This window comes from Salvelinus fontinalis, chromosome 33 (genome assembly GCF_029448725.1).
Source record: "Salvelinus fontinalis isolate EN_2023a chromosome 33, ASM2944872v1, whole genome shotgun sequence".
Taxonomy (NCBI): domain Eukaryota; kingdom Metazoa; phylum Chordata; class Actinopteri; order Salmoniformes; family Salmonidae; genus Salvelinus; species Salvelinus fontinalis.
This window is the reverse complement of record NC_074697.1, coordinates 43,381,661-43,397,631: the sequence shown is the minus strand read 5'-3', so window position 1 is coordinate 43,397,631 and position 15,971 is coordinate 43,381,661. Positions and strand designations below refer to the sequence as shown.

The following is a 15,971-nucleotide window of genomic DNA, read 5'->3' as shown; positions in this document are numbered from 1 at the left end:
CTCTGTCTCTCAGTAAAGAGTGCCTTGTGAGCTCAGGACAGGACAACACAGACAATGGACTCAACGCAGCCAAAGCGGACAACAAAGCCACACCGAAGGCATGAAACATATACACCTGTGTGTATGTGCATTTATGTCTGTACATGTATACATGTACACATGCAAATATATTGCACAGACATAGAAAGAAAGCTATTATCAATGGACTGTTTTATCTTTATCTAATGACACAAGTATGACATGAACCAATGTGAAATCATATGTCATATGAGTATTTTCAATTGCTCTTGAGATTTGGGGAACTTGATGGGTGATCAGGGCTGGATCAGACACACTCCAATGACACACCTTATATATTGTGTATTCAGATTCGGGCTTTACTTCAGCATTTATCTGAGTGAGCTCAACGTCCATTTACTGGACAAGCATTTCTGGAATCCACATCGACGTCTCACCAGTTACTCATTCATGTACACGACGTAAAAACAGAAGATTGACGTCCTGGAGGCCGAGCTGAGCATTTTCCGCTAGATTCAAGGTTAGGGTTAGAAATAAGGTTAACAGTGTAATTAAGGTCAGGGTTAAGGTTAGGTTTAAACCAGAGGAGGCTGGTGGGAGGAGCTATAGGAGGACAGGCTCATTGTAATGGCTGAAAGGAGTAAAACGTGGTTTCCATATGTTTCATTTTTTGATACCTTCCCATTTATTCCAGTCCAGTCATTACAATAAGCCCGTCCTCCTATAGCTCCTCCCACCAGCCTCCTCTGGTTTAAAATCACATTTTAAGACCTTTGTGGCTTGGCCAGAAGTAACCACCCTGCAGAACTGTCTCCAGGACAAGATTCAATAAATGCCAACCTGCATAAGAACACAAACACACACAGAGTAACTCCCATACTGTCAAGTTTTACTAACTGCCATTTTGTATATCTATAACAGCTCAGTATATTCGGACCATCTCGACAAGCTCTTTTGATTACGAGCCATGTTTAAGGTTGCCTACTGCCCAATGGAGATTCTTTATACTCTCTGCAAACCTTGTACAGGGAGCAAACAGCTTCCCTCCTTTTAACTATAAGGAACGTTTACAGTTCATTTTTGATGCAGAACAAATTTCATACAGTATCAATTGTGCCTATTCCATAGGACATACAGTAACTGAAAGATGTTATCAGCAACACTGTTATTGAGGTCAAGGCTCTTTATTAGATCTGCATACTGTACCCAAATACTGTTCAGAAGCTCTGGAAGGCAAGGCAGTGGCCTGGTTATGAGGACTATGTCACTGCGGAGGAAAGGAATGTGATAAAGGAGAAGAGGAAGAAGGGAGCCATTGGAGTGTGTATTAGATCCAGCCCAGAAATGGTTTGATTCATTTTTGCTTTAGATAAAACACATGTGCCTGTTCTCACTTCCCGCTCCCTTCGCTTTTAGGGAGCCTTAAAACCGCTGTGAAAAAGACACAACGACAACAAAAAAACACACAAAAATACGGAAATACTATGAAGAACAAGATCTAAACTAAAGACAATTCCCAGAAACACATTTCCCTATAAAAACGAATTCCAGTGTATGATGCCGCTTCTAACGAATAACAAATGCATTTTTTTTAGCATGTGAATGTTGCTTATATATTAAACAGGTCCAAACCCCGGGAAAGACTGCAGCCTAGTGTAGGACTAACATGTTGATGTGGCTATTGGCCTAATACAGGATAACGGCCCACGACTTCAACAGTGCAAAGCATTGTCTTGAGGACTCTGATGCCAACTACCAAGCAGGCTCATCATCAATGCCCCTTGACCTTGTGTTCCGTATTCAAATCAGTCACCGTATGAACCACAGTTCCCTCTACTGATGTGGGTGATTATTTTATGAATACCCATTGTTGTTGGTTGTTCCCCAAAATAGAGACAGCTGTGGGAATTTGAGCTACGGACCGCAATGACTCAAAGATCCTTTGAGTGACAATCAAAGCATTCCCCTTAGGGCACTGTCCCCTCGAGAAGGAACGGCATCGTGCCTCGTTGATTAAAATCATGGAATTCTCAAAGCGATAATATTCCACGACCAAACGAGGCAAAGCCATAACATATCTGTGGAAATGCATTCATTTCAAACCTGTTTCTAAGGCAAATGTGTTATTGGTTGGTCCACGTTTTGTTCAAATTCAGAGATGCCACTTGAAACGACGGCCACACCTCTCTACGTCTTTTTGAGTATTAAGTATCATTGTAGTCGCGGAGCTAGGACTATACATGAATGTCCACTTCATAGGGTTTACTCATCTGAGATGCAAATGGAATAGGCCCCTCCTTCTCCTCTCCACACCTCTCCTCGCCCTGAGATCATACAATGTGCAGGGGTTTAGGGAGAGGGTGGTGCTGTAGACTTAGGAGGGGTATTGTAGGCACTTTACTAATATAGGGTATCCTTATGAACATCTGGAATGTGGTGGATGTGAGGAATAGAGAGAGGTGTGCTCGTAGACTTTGCAAGTAGGGTGACGGTTGCCCGGGTTGTAACCAGATTGTGTGTGGTGATAGCGAGATAAAGAGTTTGAGATGGACAACTAGTCTGTCCGGGCATAATCCGTTCTAGACCTCCCTTCTTCTATTCCGTCACCGTGTTGAGGTCAGCACCTTTGGAAAGGTCTTCCTTATCACTTGACCTGCAGTACCTTTTTTTGTCTTACCAAGGGGCCCTGGTGACGTGGAGAGCCGGTGAATGCTTTCAGACAGAGCACTGCCATACCCATTTCCCATTGTTGGGATTTGAATCCTATAGGATCAGTTGATGGATGCACTAGTGGCTCTGGACTTACTTCTTGCCAAGTAATGTCTTAGCTTTAGAGAGCACAAGGTAGCATACGTGATATAGCAACGACATTTCAGCGGGTTCTTGCAGAATCACGTATCACCTTGTTCACTATTTAACCGCCACTGTGGTTTCCATATTCCATTCATACATACCTATGTTTAATAGAAGCAATGAGGTCGACAACTTGAATTTGCTATTGTGGTAGTGAAACAGCTCGTGAATCCGCTCATGGATCTAGATATTGGGTACGGTGCTTGCTCTATGCACTGATGTACCAACTGTTTGTGATTATGTGGTCCATGGTGGTTTTTTAGTCCATTGTGGTACCCCGTAGAAAACCAGAAACACACAGAATCATGCACACACACACACACACACACACACACACACACAATATTGGTTCCACATGAAGTCAGTGAACCGTTACTCCTTTGACATTGGAGGAAAAGCACCAAAGCCTGCCTCTGGGAGAAAAGCAATACTGTTCAGTTGATCCTTGTCTGTCAGTGTCTTTGTATAGTCAAGCCTCTGTTGGTGTATTCAGAAGGATCATGTCGATGAAGAAAATGATCCATACGGCTAGTTACTGCGTTTGTATCTTGTTTTTAGCAAATTCATTTTCCCTTCTGTAACTTTAATCAGATCTGAGAATGTCCAAAAATACCATCGTCATTTCAAGCCTTGTGTGTTACTAAGTGCAGAGTTATCGTTCACTGTTTCAGTATCTCTCGAAGAACACTGTCTGTTCAAGCCCCTCAGTGTGTTCAGGTCCGCAAGCTCTGCGCTCGACTAGCCACGTCTGAGCTGAGATCCACAAGCTCTGAGCTTGACTGTGCGTGCCTGAGCTGTGGGGTGCAGCAGTGAGCATGCCCAATGTAGTGCTGCTCTAGTGGTAGTCGCATAGCCGCAGTGATGCATTGTGGATCGCATGTTATGATAGACTAAAAGCTGCAATCAGCTCAAGTCTGCATCGCCGTGGCAGATCCACACGACTCACCCTGAGAGCCAATGTCTAAGGCAACACAGACTAACAGCATGGTTGGTAGTATTATGAGTACTGTTATAGCACAGTCTAATTAAGCATCATTTGATACACTCTCATCACACTTGCACAACCTTGAAATTCAACACATTATGTCATGTGAATGTTCTGCAACTCAAACAAGAACCAATTTCTACCAAAGCATTGTAGATTACATTGCCACAAGGTATATTTATCCAATATAAAGATCGACAATGACAGTCAGGGGACAGAAATAGAAATATATCCACTCAGTCCTAACATTGTCTGCTTCGTATATAGTAGATGTAAGAATCATCTGATTTGATACTAATATGGGTTTCCTGTGGCCCACTGCCGGAGCGACTCCTACTCACACTGCCAAGCCAAGAGTTTGTGAAGTCTGCTGTCTGCTTCCCACATTCCAGTGCAGAGAACACCCACTGTTCCAACCTGCAGTATACTGTACAGAACGGTACAGGTCCCCTGGCCAAACTGCATTTTAAAACACCTTTTCTATGGGCTCAGTTGTGCGCTGTTTTAGCCCACCGAGGCCAAGTGAAACAAACAAGCAAAATAAGTATATATTTGAATCCTTACTACAATGTGCATTTGTAGCCAACTCAAGCTACCCACAGCACAGTTTACTCCTTACTTAAATAGATATGACTTTTACTCTGAGCTCACAGGTAGCCAGGTTACTGCCTGTTAGAATCACAACACACACCTATAGGTGTACACCGTTTTTACCCATCATCCTCTACTCCAAGGAGCTGTCCAGGGTTCTGAGGAGGAGCTGTTTTCACTCCCTCACTGGCCTCACCCACGGCGTTACTGTCTGTGGGTCGTAGTCACTACACGGCCAGGCTTGAATGGACTCAAGTGGCAATATCATCCTAACTGATGACTAAGTACACTACATTTGCTATTTGTTATTGGGGTTAAAGAGTGCTGTACTTCCGTAATGTCTTGCTAAATTGTAACGACCACTGTCAAGCCCAAGCTGAGTACGAGGGCTAATGTGGCTCGTGCTGAAGAAAACAGCTCGCCCTCTTACCCACCAAACATACTCACCCACTTACTGTGAGGCAGTCGATGGCTGACCCAACTCAACTCCCTCGGTCTCCAACACGATGCTTCGTTTAACCGTAAAGTGAATGTGCAACTCCTCTTAATATGTCTCTGTAATAATGTCCCACATTCTCCCCTCTCATAACTATGCACTTCAATCGTTTTTTTCTCTGGATTGTAGAAAACAAGTATACATACATATATATATATATATATATATATGAAATAAAGGTTTGCATAAAAGGAGTTATTGTAGTATTTGTGTCTGTCTGTTGCTGTGGAGTAACTTTACTGGCACTACTGTCTTGTAACTTCCCCATATAGCCAACAGGATGACTCAGGCTTACATGTCATGAATACAGGGTTTAGGCATTACAATCACACACTTCCGAGGCATCCAATTACTCAAAGTTCATCCCAATCTGATCATTTATTTAACACAGGCATCCCTTTATAAAACATACCAACAACACATGCAAGACAGACATTCTGATCTTACACAGACAACTTCTGCGTCGTATACAATATGTACAGCTATACAAAGAAAGGAAATCTCTATACAAAGAAAGGAAATCACAATATCTTAAAAAAACACACGTCATTAATCAGAACCTTGCACATGTGCATATTGTAGGGATTATTCCAATTGCACACTGGAAATCTATTGGCACACCGTGAATAGGTCTGACCACCTGAAAGTGCACAAGTGAATCCACAATGGGATTTACAGCACGGTATTTCGAGGAGACTAATAACCCCTCCATTGAGGTTCACGTCACGTCACAGCACCATACTCATTTAACATTTGGTAAAAATGCCATTTTCAACTGCATGGCACATAAACTTTACCTACATAGATTTTCATGAAGACATTTCACCCATGGACAGTTGGGTGAACATGTTGAACATTGTGCAGTGCGTTTCAATACCCACGTGAAGACGTGGTCACATGACCACGTGACATTTATAAACGTGGTCAGGCACAGCGAGCATGGCTGTCTTCTCGCAACCTCATTGACGGAAAAGACGACAGAGGCACTTGGTGAGAGTCCTGTCTCAAGTGCTCAGCCATGTGAAAAGCCCAGGCTTCGTCCCAAATGGCCCCATATTCCCTTGATAGTGCACCACTTTCGCCCGCAGGGTTCTGATCAAAAGTCGTGCACTTTAAAAGGCAATAGGGCGCCATATGGGACGCGGGCCCAGACCGACTGTCTTCTTAAGCGACCGTTTTACACTGCCACGTCAGTGGCCCCTGAGATACCTAAAAATGGCACAAGCCACACCGTGAATAACCTGTAGTAAAGAAGGAGTGTTGTGTGTATCCGTGTGTGTTTGCGTCCGTGCACTTTTGTGCATATCTGATAGTGCGGGCATGTGTGTGTGTGTGTGTGTTGGTTTGAGTTATGTATTGTTGTAGGGGTTTTAAATTGCACTTTGAAGAGGATTCCTCTTCTATTCCCATGAGCTCTACGTAGATACGCTGAAATCAGGGAGCCCAACGCAATAGAGCATCTTGGTCATGGTTTGAGGCTTCAAGGGTTTTTCTAGAACAATAAAGTACACAAGTACACATCAAACCATTACATTGTGTAAAAGACACTATTATTCGTCTTCATTTCCAGGGCAGCAGCATACCGCATCTAGACTTTACATTGAACAAAGTGCAAAGAAACACTATTAAAATGCACTAGCTCCTTGCCTCTCCTGTGTGAGCAGACATATATACATACATACCTCCATGACAGTGTGGATCCAGTTGAGCATATCGTCCACGTTACAGTAGACCCCTGGTCGACCCTCTCTGGCACAGCCGACCCCCCAGCTCACCACCCCCACCAGCTGCCATTGTTCTGACAGGTACACAAGAGGACCACCACTGTCTCCCTACAACACATGACCCAACAATTGCATAAGGTACACCGGAATTACGCACTATACACATATGGCAACTGCCAAAGTTGAGGGTGGATACTCTATAGAGTGTCATAAGGTCTTCCCGTTTTGATTTCTTACAGGGCGAGTCGTTGAGCGTACTCACGCCAAAATCTATCTTAGTTTCTCTTCTGTTTTTCTCAAAGCAAACATTCCACTTCTTACCTGACATGCGTCCACTTTGCCCTTCAGGTAACCAGCGCAAAGCATCCTGGGAGTAATTGAGGAACCGTAGACAGTGGGACTGGAGCACTGATCACTGTCTATAAGGGGAAGGGTAGCCTTCTGGAGGCCAGGAGACACTTTACCTGAGGTGATAGTGGGATGAGAAGGAGGAGAGAAGAAAATGACTATTAATGACATTCTGTGTGAATCATTTTGAGTACATGTGCTTGTCGGATAGAGATGACGAGGGTGAGAGAAAGGCACGTTCGGTTTGCTGTGTGCTCACCTTTCTCCTCCAGGTAGCCCCAGCCCGTCACCGTCATAATGTCTCCTGCCTTCAGGCCCAGGTTCTTAGGGGGCAAACACACGGGCCGACGAGAGTCTGGTGGAGGAAACAGAACGTTAATGACGGGTACTTCTTCATAAATAAATCACAGCCTACTCTCATTACAATCTAAATATACAGTATTTCCCTAGAGGGATGGCCCATGTTGCAAGACTCATTGAAATTGACAGTTTGATAAATTGGCCACTAGAGGTCAGAATCTACCATGAATGCATTCTCTCTTCCTGGAATCGAACTGCTTTCACAAGTAGATTTGTCCATATCGATATGTAGTGCTTTTAGCATTCATTTTTGAGAGTGCTGAGAAATGTTCTTCATGGTAAGTATATTTAAAGCCAGAATAGGTGGATGTGGGGCTTTTGTTATGTCTAGCCTTTGAGAAACCTGGAACTGTCCAGCAAATTCAGTACCACAGTCTGTGCATCGCTTAAACGTCGCGTTGGGCAAGTGACATACCTCCTACAGTGATGGGTTTGGTCAGCCTCATCATGGCCAGGTCGTAGTCATTGCGGGCTGCGTTGTAGCGTCCGTTCAGTATGATCCTGTCTACATACGAGCCTCCCAGGGTGCCCATGTAGGTCCTCCCAGACACTACCTGCCAGCGACTCAGCTCTTTCTTACTACTGTAGGACCAGGAGAGGTAAGAGGTACAGAGGTTAGCAGCAGGACCTCTGTCTCTAGATGCTTAAGCATAGTATACGATTGCATACTTTATGGGAGTTTCCACATTGGATGGTCAGAGTTAAATCGTTTATGTCTGGTTAAGCTAGCTGTAGATATCCAGAGTAGACACGCACACATTCTACAGTGTATATGATTTTACATTTTTGTAATTTACCAGACAGCAATTAGGGTTAAGTGCCTTGCTCAAGGGCACATCAACAAATGTTTCACCTAGTTGGCTCGGGGATTCGAACCAGCAGCTTTCCAGTTACTTGCCCAACGCTCTTAACCGCTAGGCTACCCGCCACCCTATTGGGTGTCCAGTGGTACTGACCCAGAGAAGCAGTGCGCTGCTGTGATGACCCAGCCTGGTGACACCAGTGACCCTCCACAGGTGTGTTGTCCGTTCTGCTGCAGGCTCACCTGCCATGGCCACTCTTCTATAGACGCATCCACCCCCCCCACGATACGGTCCGATCGCCCCCGCTCTCCACAGTCTGACACACACACAGGGGAAAGACTGTTTAGTCCACTGAAGAGTTTTGTAAAGTACTAAAGGTAGCATCACAGGAGTTGCCTTTTACGCGAAGGTAGTTTGGCGAGAAAATATAGAATTAGCAGTGGGGTAAAACGCAAATTAGAACTTTGGCACTTAGCGTTGCTACCTGTCAGTTAAGTAACACACTCAATCTAGCACTGACCCTTTACAAAGTGGCTTGTTGCCTGGATACTGTCATGTTTGCCTGCTCTCTCCATCACTGTCAGAGATGGAGATTGTAGTCCGAACCCATCTGTCTGTCTCTGTGTCTCAGTCTTTCTGTCGCGATCTCTTGTACAACTCAACACAACTTGGATGATGAATATCACTCAAGTCTTTTCCAAATGACCAGCCGGGTGGAAAGAGCGGGGGAGTCCAGTAAAGTGGGAGAGGAAGGTGACATAAAGTGCATTCGGAAAGTATTCAGACCCCTTGACTTTTTCCACATTTTGTTACGTTACAGCCTCATTCTAAAATGGATTAAATAGTTTATTTTCATATCATTTCACGCAATATCCCATAATGACAAAGCAAAAACTTTTTTTTTTACAAATGTATTACAAATAAAAAACTGAAATTTCACATTTACAGAAGTATTCAGACCCTTTACTCAGTACTTTGTTGAAACACCATTGGCAGCAATTATCCTCGAGTCTCCTTGGGTATGACTCTACAAACTTGGCACACCTGTATTTGGGGAGTTTCTCGCATTCTTCACTGCAGATCCTCTCAAGCTCTGTCAGATAAGATGGGGTAGAATTGCTGCATGTTTGATTGGGTTCAAGTCCGGGCTCTGGCTGGGCCACTCAAGGACATTCAGAGACTTGTCCTGAAGCCACTCCTGCGTTATATTGGCTGTGTGCTTAGGGTCGTTGTCCTGTTGGACGGTGAACCTTCACCCCAGTCTGAGGTCCTGAGAAATCTGCACCAGGTTTTCATCAAGGATCTCTGTACTTTTCTCCGTTCATCTTTTCCTCAATCCTGACTAGTCTCCCAGTCCCCGCCGCTGAAAAACATCCCCACAGCATGATGCTGCCACCGCCATGTTTGACTGTAGGAATGGTGCCAGGTTTCCTCCAGATGTGTCGCTTGGAAATCAGTCCAAAGAGTTCAACCTTGGCTTCATCAGATCAGAGAATTGTTTTTCCATGGTCTGAGAGTCCTTTAGGTGCCTTCTGGCAAACTCCAAGAGCGATGTGATGTGCCTTTTACTGAGGAGTGGCTTCCATCTGGTCCCTCTACCATAAAGGCCTGTTTGGTGAAATGCTGCAGAGATTGTTTTCCTACTGGAAGGTTCCACCATCTCCACAGAGGAACTCTGGAGCTCTGTCAGAGCGACCATCGGCTTCTTGGTGATCTCTCTGACCAAGGCCCTTCTCCCCTGATGTCTCAGTTTGTCCAGGCGGCCAGCTCCAGGAAGAGTGTTGGTGGTTCCAATTTTCTTCCATTTAAGAATGATGGAGGCCACTGAGTTCCTGGGGACCTTCAATGTTGCAGAAATTCCTTGGTACCCTTCCCCAGATCTGTGTCTCGACACAATCCTGTCTCCGAGTTCTATGGACAATTCCTTCAACCTCGTGGCTTAGTTTTTGCTCTGACATGCACTGTCAACTGTGGGACCTTGTATAGACAGGTGTGTGCCTTTCCAAATCATATCCAATCAATTGAATTTACCACAAGTGAAACAGGATGCACCTGAACTCCATTTTCAGTCTCATAGCCTAAGGGTCTGAATGCTTATGTAAATAAGGTATTTGTTTTTTATTTTCAATAAATGTGCAAAAATGGCTACAAACCTGTTTTCACTTTGTCGTTATGGAGTATTGTGTGTAGATTGTTGAGGAATTATTTTATTCAATCCATTTTAGAATATTGCTGTAACGCAGGGGTGGTCAACTCCAGTCCTCGAGGGCCTGAGAGGTGTCACTTTTTCCTCCATCCCTAGCAAACCCAGCTGATGAATCAAATTGCATTCTAAACTGAAGCTCCTGATTAGGTGATTATTGGAGTCAGGTGTGTGAGCTGGGGCAAAACTGTGGCACCAATCAGGCGCTTGAGGACAGGAATTGCCCGCCCTTGCTGCAACGTAACATAAAGTCAAAGGGTCTGACTACTTTCCGAAAGCACTGCAGTGTGAGGCTGGGTATCAGGGGCAGAGGCAAGGCTTACCGGAGCAGGTCAGGGAGATCACGGATCCTGAGTTACACACCTGGCTGCAATCAGACAGAGAGGGGAATTCAACACACAGTACATGTGGTGTGCATAGAGACACATTCAAAACACAATGACCAAACATCATAGGTGGACATTGAGTAAGATTCCAGAGTTAATCTTCAGTGTCGGTTTAGTGTCAGTCAGACATAACATACTCGTACTTCTTGTTTCCTCTAATTACAGAAACAAGGATGGGGAAAGAACAGAAACTCCTAAATTGTTTGTGTCAGAAAAACAGAGAGTATTGCACAGTCAGAGACACACATCGAGAGGGAGAGAGAGAGAGAGAGAGAGATGACTGTAACGTGTACGCTGGGAGTCGGAGAGGGAGAGGGAGAGGGAGAGAGAGAGAGAGAGAGAGAGTGAGAGAGAGAGAGAGAGAGAGAGATGACTGTAACGTGTACGCTGGGAGTCGGAGAGAGAGAGAGAGAGAGAGAGAGAGAGAGAGAGAGAGAGAGAGATGACTGTAACGTGTACGCTGGGAGTCGGAGAGAGAGAGAGAGAGAGAGAGAGAGAGAGAGAGAGAGAGAGAGAGAGAGAGAGAGAGAGAGAGAGAGAGAGAGAGAGAGAGAGAGAGAGAGAGAGAGTACACGTAACAACGATGCAGTTGTACGCATCACAAGTAGAGAGAGACAAGAAAAGGAGGAACGAAAAACCTGTTTTTCCAGTTCCTTTGGCTGTTTTAGAGTAAACAGACAGGGTGGTGACATCCCATATGTTATGAGTGGCATTCATGCATTCTATTTGGCATGTCACAATTGCCTGAGCCTACATAGCCATCTTCCTACAAACAGTGGCAGTGGGATGGGAGCAAACCAACCCAAACACTGTATAGTGAACAGTGTAACAGTGATGCAGACATAGCTGCATGGTCAATATAGTAATTTACTTTTATTTAACCTTTATTTTACAAGGCAGTTCAATAAAGAACAAATGACTGTTTACAATTATGGCCTGGCGAAAATAAGACAAGTACCATAAGAGAAGTACAGACAGAAGTACGCAAAGTGGGGAACATTCATTTAGACCTGTTTCAAATCTCCAGTTACTGCACTGATGAAGATAGTTATCCAACCGTATTTCATACCAAGGAACTGTGTATATTTTTACTGATCCGTTCTCCTTTCTGTTGAAACTAAATGTCACAGCTGGAAAGTATCCGAGTGAACGTCGGAACACTGTAGAGTCACACCACGGTAACAGGCTCAATTACGACCCATCTCCTAATGCTTACCGATCAATGACAGTCTGGTAAATGGGGGTGGTTCCGGCTGCGACCCTGACCCCTGAGAACGGTCCTGTCTTCAGGGACGAGGACAAGTTCCTCACTGAGATGGTACTACTGACGGGTTTACTGTGGGAACGAGTGGAGACGGAGAGACATTTTAAAGACATTTAAGAGATACTGATCATGTAAAGAAGGGTTGCTCGGTGAGCAGTGAGTGAGTTATGGAGGGAGGAGACCCACTAGGTGTAGCCCAGCTGCTGACAGGCTTTCTCTGTGTGCTGCTGGGTCCAGTCCTCACTACACACACTCCTCCATCCTGTCCCGTCACTGTAGATCTGGAGAACACTCTGCTCAGAGACCAGACGTACTGCACACAGAGAGAGAGAGAGAGAGAGAGAGAGAGAGAGAGAGAGAGAGAGAGAGAGAGAGAGAGAGAAAAGAACGAGAGGAAACATATAGAAGTGACACAGAGACAGATGTATAAAGATGTATAGATGGAGTGGTGTGTGTGAGTACCTGTCCGTGTGTGTGTGTTTGTACATGTATGCATGCTTGTGTGTTTGTGCATGTGTATGTGTGTGTGTTTACCTGGAAAGGTAGTGTTGACCGTCATGTTGGTCACACAGGTGAGCTCGTCCTCTCCTCCTGAACAGTCTGCCATCCCATCACACGCTTTGTCCAGGGGAATGAACTTCACCGACCGGGAGCAGAAGAAGAACTTACTGTTGATCAGCTGTGCGACTGGGGTGAAAGGAGGAGAGAGGACAGAAGACAGAGACAGGTTCTTGAAATAATATGGTTTGGCGACTGAAATGAATCATTCACACAAGTTTTGTGGAATCAAATTGTATAAGGTTGCTACTGTTTGATTGTGAATCATTGAGCATTTGCACAGAGGGGGTAGAGTACTAGTATGTCTTGTGTTAGCGAAGGTTAGGAGAGGGTGCAGAGGTGGGCTTGCGTCCCAAACGGCACCCTATTCTCTACATATTGCACTACTTTTGACTGCGCTACTCTCGATCCCTATGGGCGCTGTTCAAAAAGTAGTGCACTACGTAGGGAGTAGGGTGCCGTTTGGGATGCAGATATGATGGGTGTTGAAGCTGGACTCACTGAAGTAGCCAGCCGTGGCCAGGATCCCCAGCACTACCAGTACCATCAACACGGTGATCAGGACCCTCTTCCTCGACGAGGACTTCCCTTTCTGGGAGTTTGGAGCCGTCATGAGTTTTCTTTTTCGACCAGGCCGCACTACAACTGAGAGAGAGGAAGATAGAGACAGAGCAATCAGCATTTTGTAGCTATTTCAAATGTAGACACGTGCAACTAAAGCATAATTGGACAGTATGACATTGCATATTATTCCATACTTGTGCAATATCATTTCAAAATGTATCAATTCCACAACAATGGCTTACCTTGTTGTCTAGGATTTAATGGTCTATTGCCTTCTTCAGCGAGCCAGGTGTCAGTCTGGAGAGAGAGAGAGGAGAGTGAATGAGACAAAGGGGGTCTTACTGTGCTCAGTGCAGAATGTGTGACAGTGTGTACGAGTGTGAGGTTCTAGGGTCGAGAGAAGGGGAGGCATGACGGATTGGATCAGGAGCACACACACGAAACACAGTGTACCTCCCATCACAAAGTTGTGTTTTGACTGTCACTCCTAGTGCTGTGGGCAAAATTCCAAGGCCCGGTCCGACACAGAGACAGAGACAGTCATATGACACAGGCTCAGGTGTGGTTCTCTGCTCTGTATGTAGTTGCTTTACACTGTTTAATTCCACTCCATTTAAGGGCAATAGATCTTAAATGGTGTAGCATGTTATATACACAGTAATATAATGAGTCAAGCTATACATGACTTAATTCAAGTTATGTAATTGACAGTTCTGCCACAGCTTTACAAATATATTGTGTTATAGAATATACACTTGGTTAGCTGTTCTCTATATGACATTGTGTTCATGATTATAGAATTGTTCAGTTGTACAGAAACACAACTACCTGCCATCATAACTATCATGAGTCATAGGTCATTGCCTCGGTGGATGAAACCTGCTGACTGGTGAAACAACCGTCACGATCCGAAAGCAACAACATCCCAAAATACCAGTGACAAGCCTCTCAAGCAGTCTGTTAGGTATCTACAGTACTGGCTGTTTTGTCCGATCTCTCCAACCGGCGGCACAAATACTGCACAAATCTGTCACCAGACTAATACACTATGTGTACAGTCTACGGACTGTCACCTTGTCCTTCCTGACACGCTGAGCAACAGCGAACCCAAGTCCTGCTGAGACTGAGGCTCTCCTAATATGGAAGCCCCCCCCCCACCATACAATACACCATCCCGCAGATATGGAGGGTCATACTGGCGGAGGGACAAGGAAGGTGGTTGCTATAGGGAGGGACAGGGCTCTTAGTGGCTGGGTAAACACAGTGCTTAACTGCTGCTGGTCTTCTGTATTTAAAGTTCTGTGCTTTTGTTTACAGATTATACCCCAAATCCAAAAATACTTATTTTAGTTTTTCTAGTTTTTTTTTATTGGTACAGTGGCTTGCGAAATATTCATCCCCCCTTGGCATTCTCTTATTTTGTTGCCTTACAACCTGGAATTAAAATTGATTTATTGGGGGGTTGTATCATTTGATTTACACAACATGTCTACCACTTTGAAGATGCAACATATTTTTTATTGCGAAGCAAACAAGAAATATGACCAAACAAATTTGAAAACTTGAGCGTGCATAACTATTCACTCCCCCAAAGTCAATACTTTGTAGAGCCACCTTTTGCAGCAAATACAGCTGCAAGTCTCTTGGGGTATGTCTCTATAAGCTTGGAACATCTAGCCACTGGGATTCTTGCCCATTCTTCAAGACAAAACTGCTCCAGCTCCTTCAAGTTGGATGGGTTCTGCTGGTGTACAGCAATCTTTAAGTCATAACACAGATTCTCAATAGGTTTGAGGTCTGGGCTTTGACTAGGCCATTCCAAGACATTTAAATGTTTCCCCTTAAACCACTCGAGTGTTGCTTTAGCGGTATGCTTAGTGTCATTGTCCTGCTGGAAGGTGAACCTCCGTCCCAGTCTCAAATCTCTGGAAACAGGTTTCCCTTAAGAATTTCCCTGTATTTAGCGCCATCCATCATTCCTTCAATTCTGACCAGTTTCCCAGTCCCTGCCGATGAAAGACATCCCCACAACTTGCTTCACTATGGGGATGGTGTTCTCGGGGTGATGAGAGGTGTTGGGTTTGCGCCAGACATAGCATTTTCCTTGATTGCTAAAAAGCTAATTTTTAGTCTCATCTGACCAGAGTACTGTCTTCCATATACATGCCTTTGGCAAACACCAAACATGTTTGCTTATTTTTTTATGCCCACTCTTCCCTAAAGCCCAGCTCTGTGGAGTGTACGGCTTAAAGTGGTCCTATGGAAAGGTACTCCAATCTCCGCTGTGGAGCTTTGCAGCTCCTTCAGGGTTATCTTTGGTCTCTTTGTTGCCTCTCTGATTAATTCCCTCCTTGCCTGGTCTGTGAATCTCTTGGCAGGTTTGTTGTGGTGTCGTGTGGCTCACGACACCAGTTGGTAGAGCATGGCGCTTGCAACGCCAGGGTTGTGGGTTCGATTCCCACGGGGGGCCAGTACAAAAAAAATAAAAAATAAAATAAAAAAATAAAATAAAAAAATAAAAAAGTATGAATGTATGTACTTGTAAGTCGCTCTGGATAAGAGCGTCTGCTAAATGACTTAAATGTAAATGTAAAAATGTCATATTCTTTCCATTTTTTATTAATGGATTTAATGGTGCTCCGTGGGATGTTCAAAGTTTCAGATATTTTTTTATAACCCAACCCTGATTTGTACTTCTCCACAACTTTGTCCCTGACCTGTTTGGAGAGCTCCTTGGTCTTCATGGTGTCGCTTGCTTGGTGGTGGCCCTTGCTTAGTGGTGTTTCAGACTCTGGGGCCTTTCAGAACAGGTGTATAT

At 44.6% G+C, this 15,971-nt stretch overlaps 2 protein-coding genes across 3 annotated transcripts in view; one reads left to right on the top strand and one right to left on the bottom strand.

The window, feature by feature from the left end:
- Window positions 1-5,137, top strand: part of LOC129832345 (sodium channel subunit beta-4-like) — a 34,019-nt gene extending 28,882 nt beyond the window's left edge. Inside the window, exon 5 of one of the 2 annotated variants that reach the window (XM_055896346.1) lies at window positions 14-5,137. In XM_055896346.1, the coding sequence (XP_055752321.1) occupies window positions 14-104 (91 nt within the window). In that variant the 3' untranslated portion in view covers window positions 105-5,137. The remainder of the gene's footprint in view (window positions 1-13) is intronic. The other variant, XM_055896348.1, reaches the window with a different exon arrangement.
- A 155-nt stretch (window positions 5,138-5,292) lies between these two features.
- On the bottom strand, window positions 5,293-13,450 carry LOC129832344 (transmembrane protease serine 4-like; the record flags this gene model as incomplete). Its single annotated transcript, XM_055896345.1, is given in 12 exon segments — window positions 5,293-6,435; window positions 6,626-6,775; window positions 6,989-7,131; window positions 7,275-7,370; window positions 7,791-7,957; window positions 8,332-8,494; window positions 10,705-10,748; window positions 11,984-12,103; window positions 12,218-12,344; window positions 12,566-12,718; window positions 13,091-13,234; window positions 13,396-13,450. Coding segments are annotated over 12 exon segments (1,374 nt in total), but the record flags the coding sequence as incomplete, so codon positions are not given.
- Between the last annotated feature and the right edge of the window lie 2,521 nt (window positions 13,451-15,971).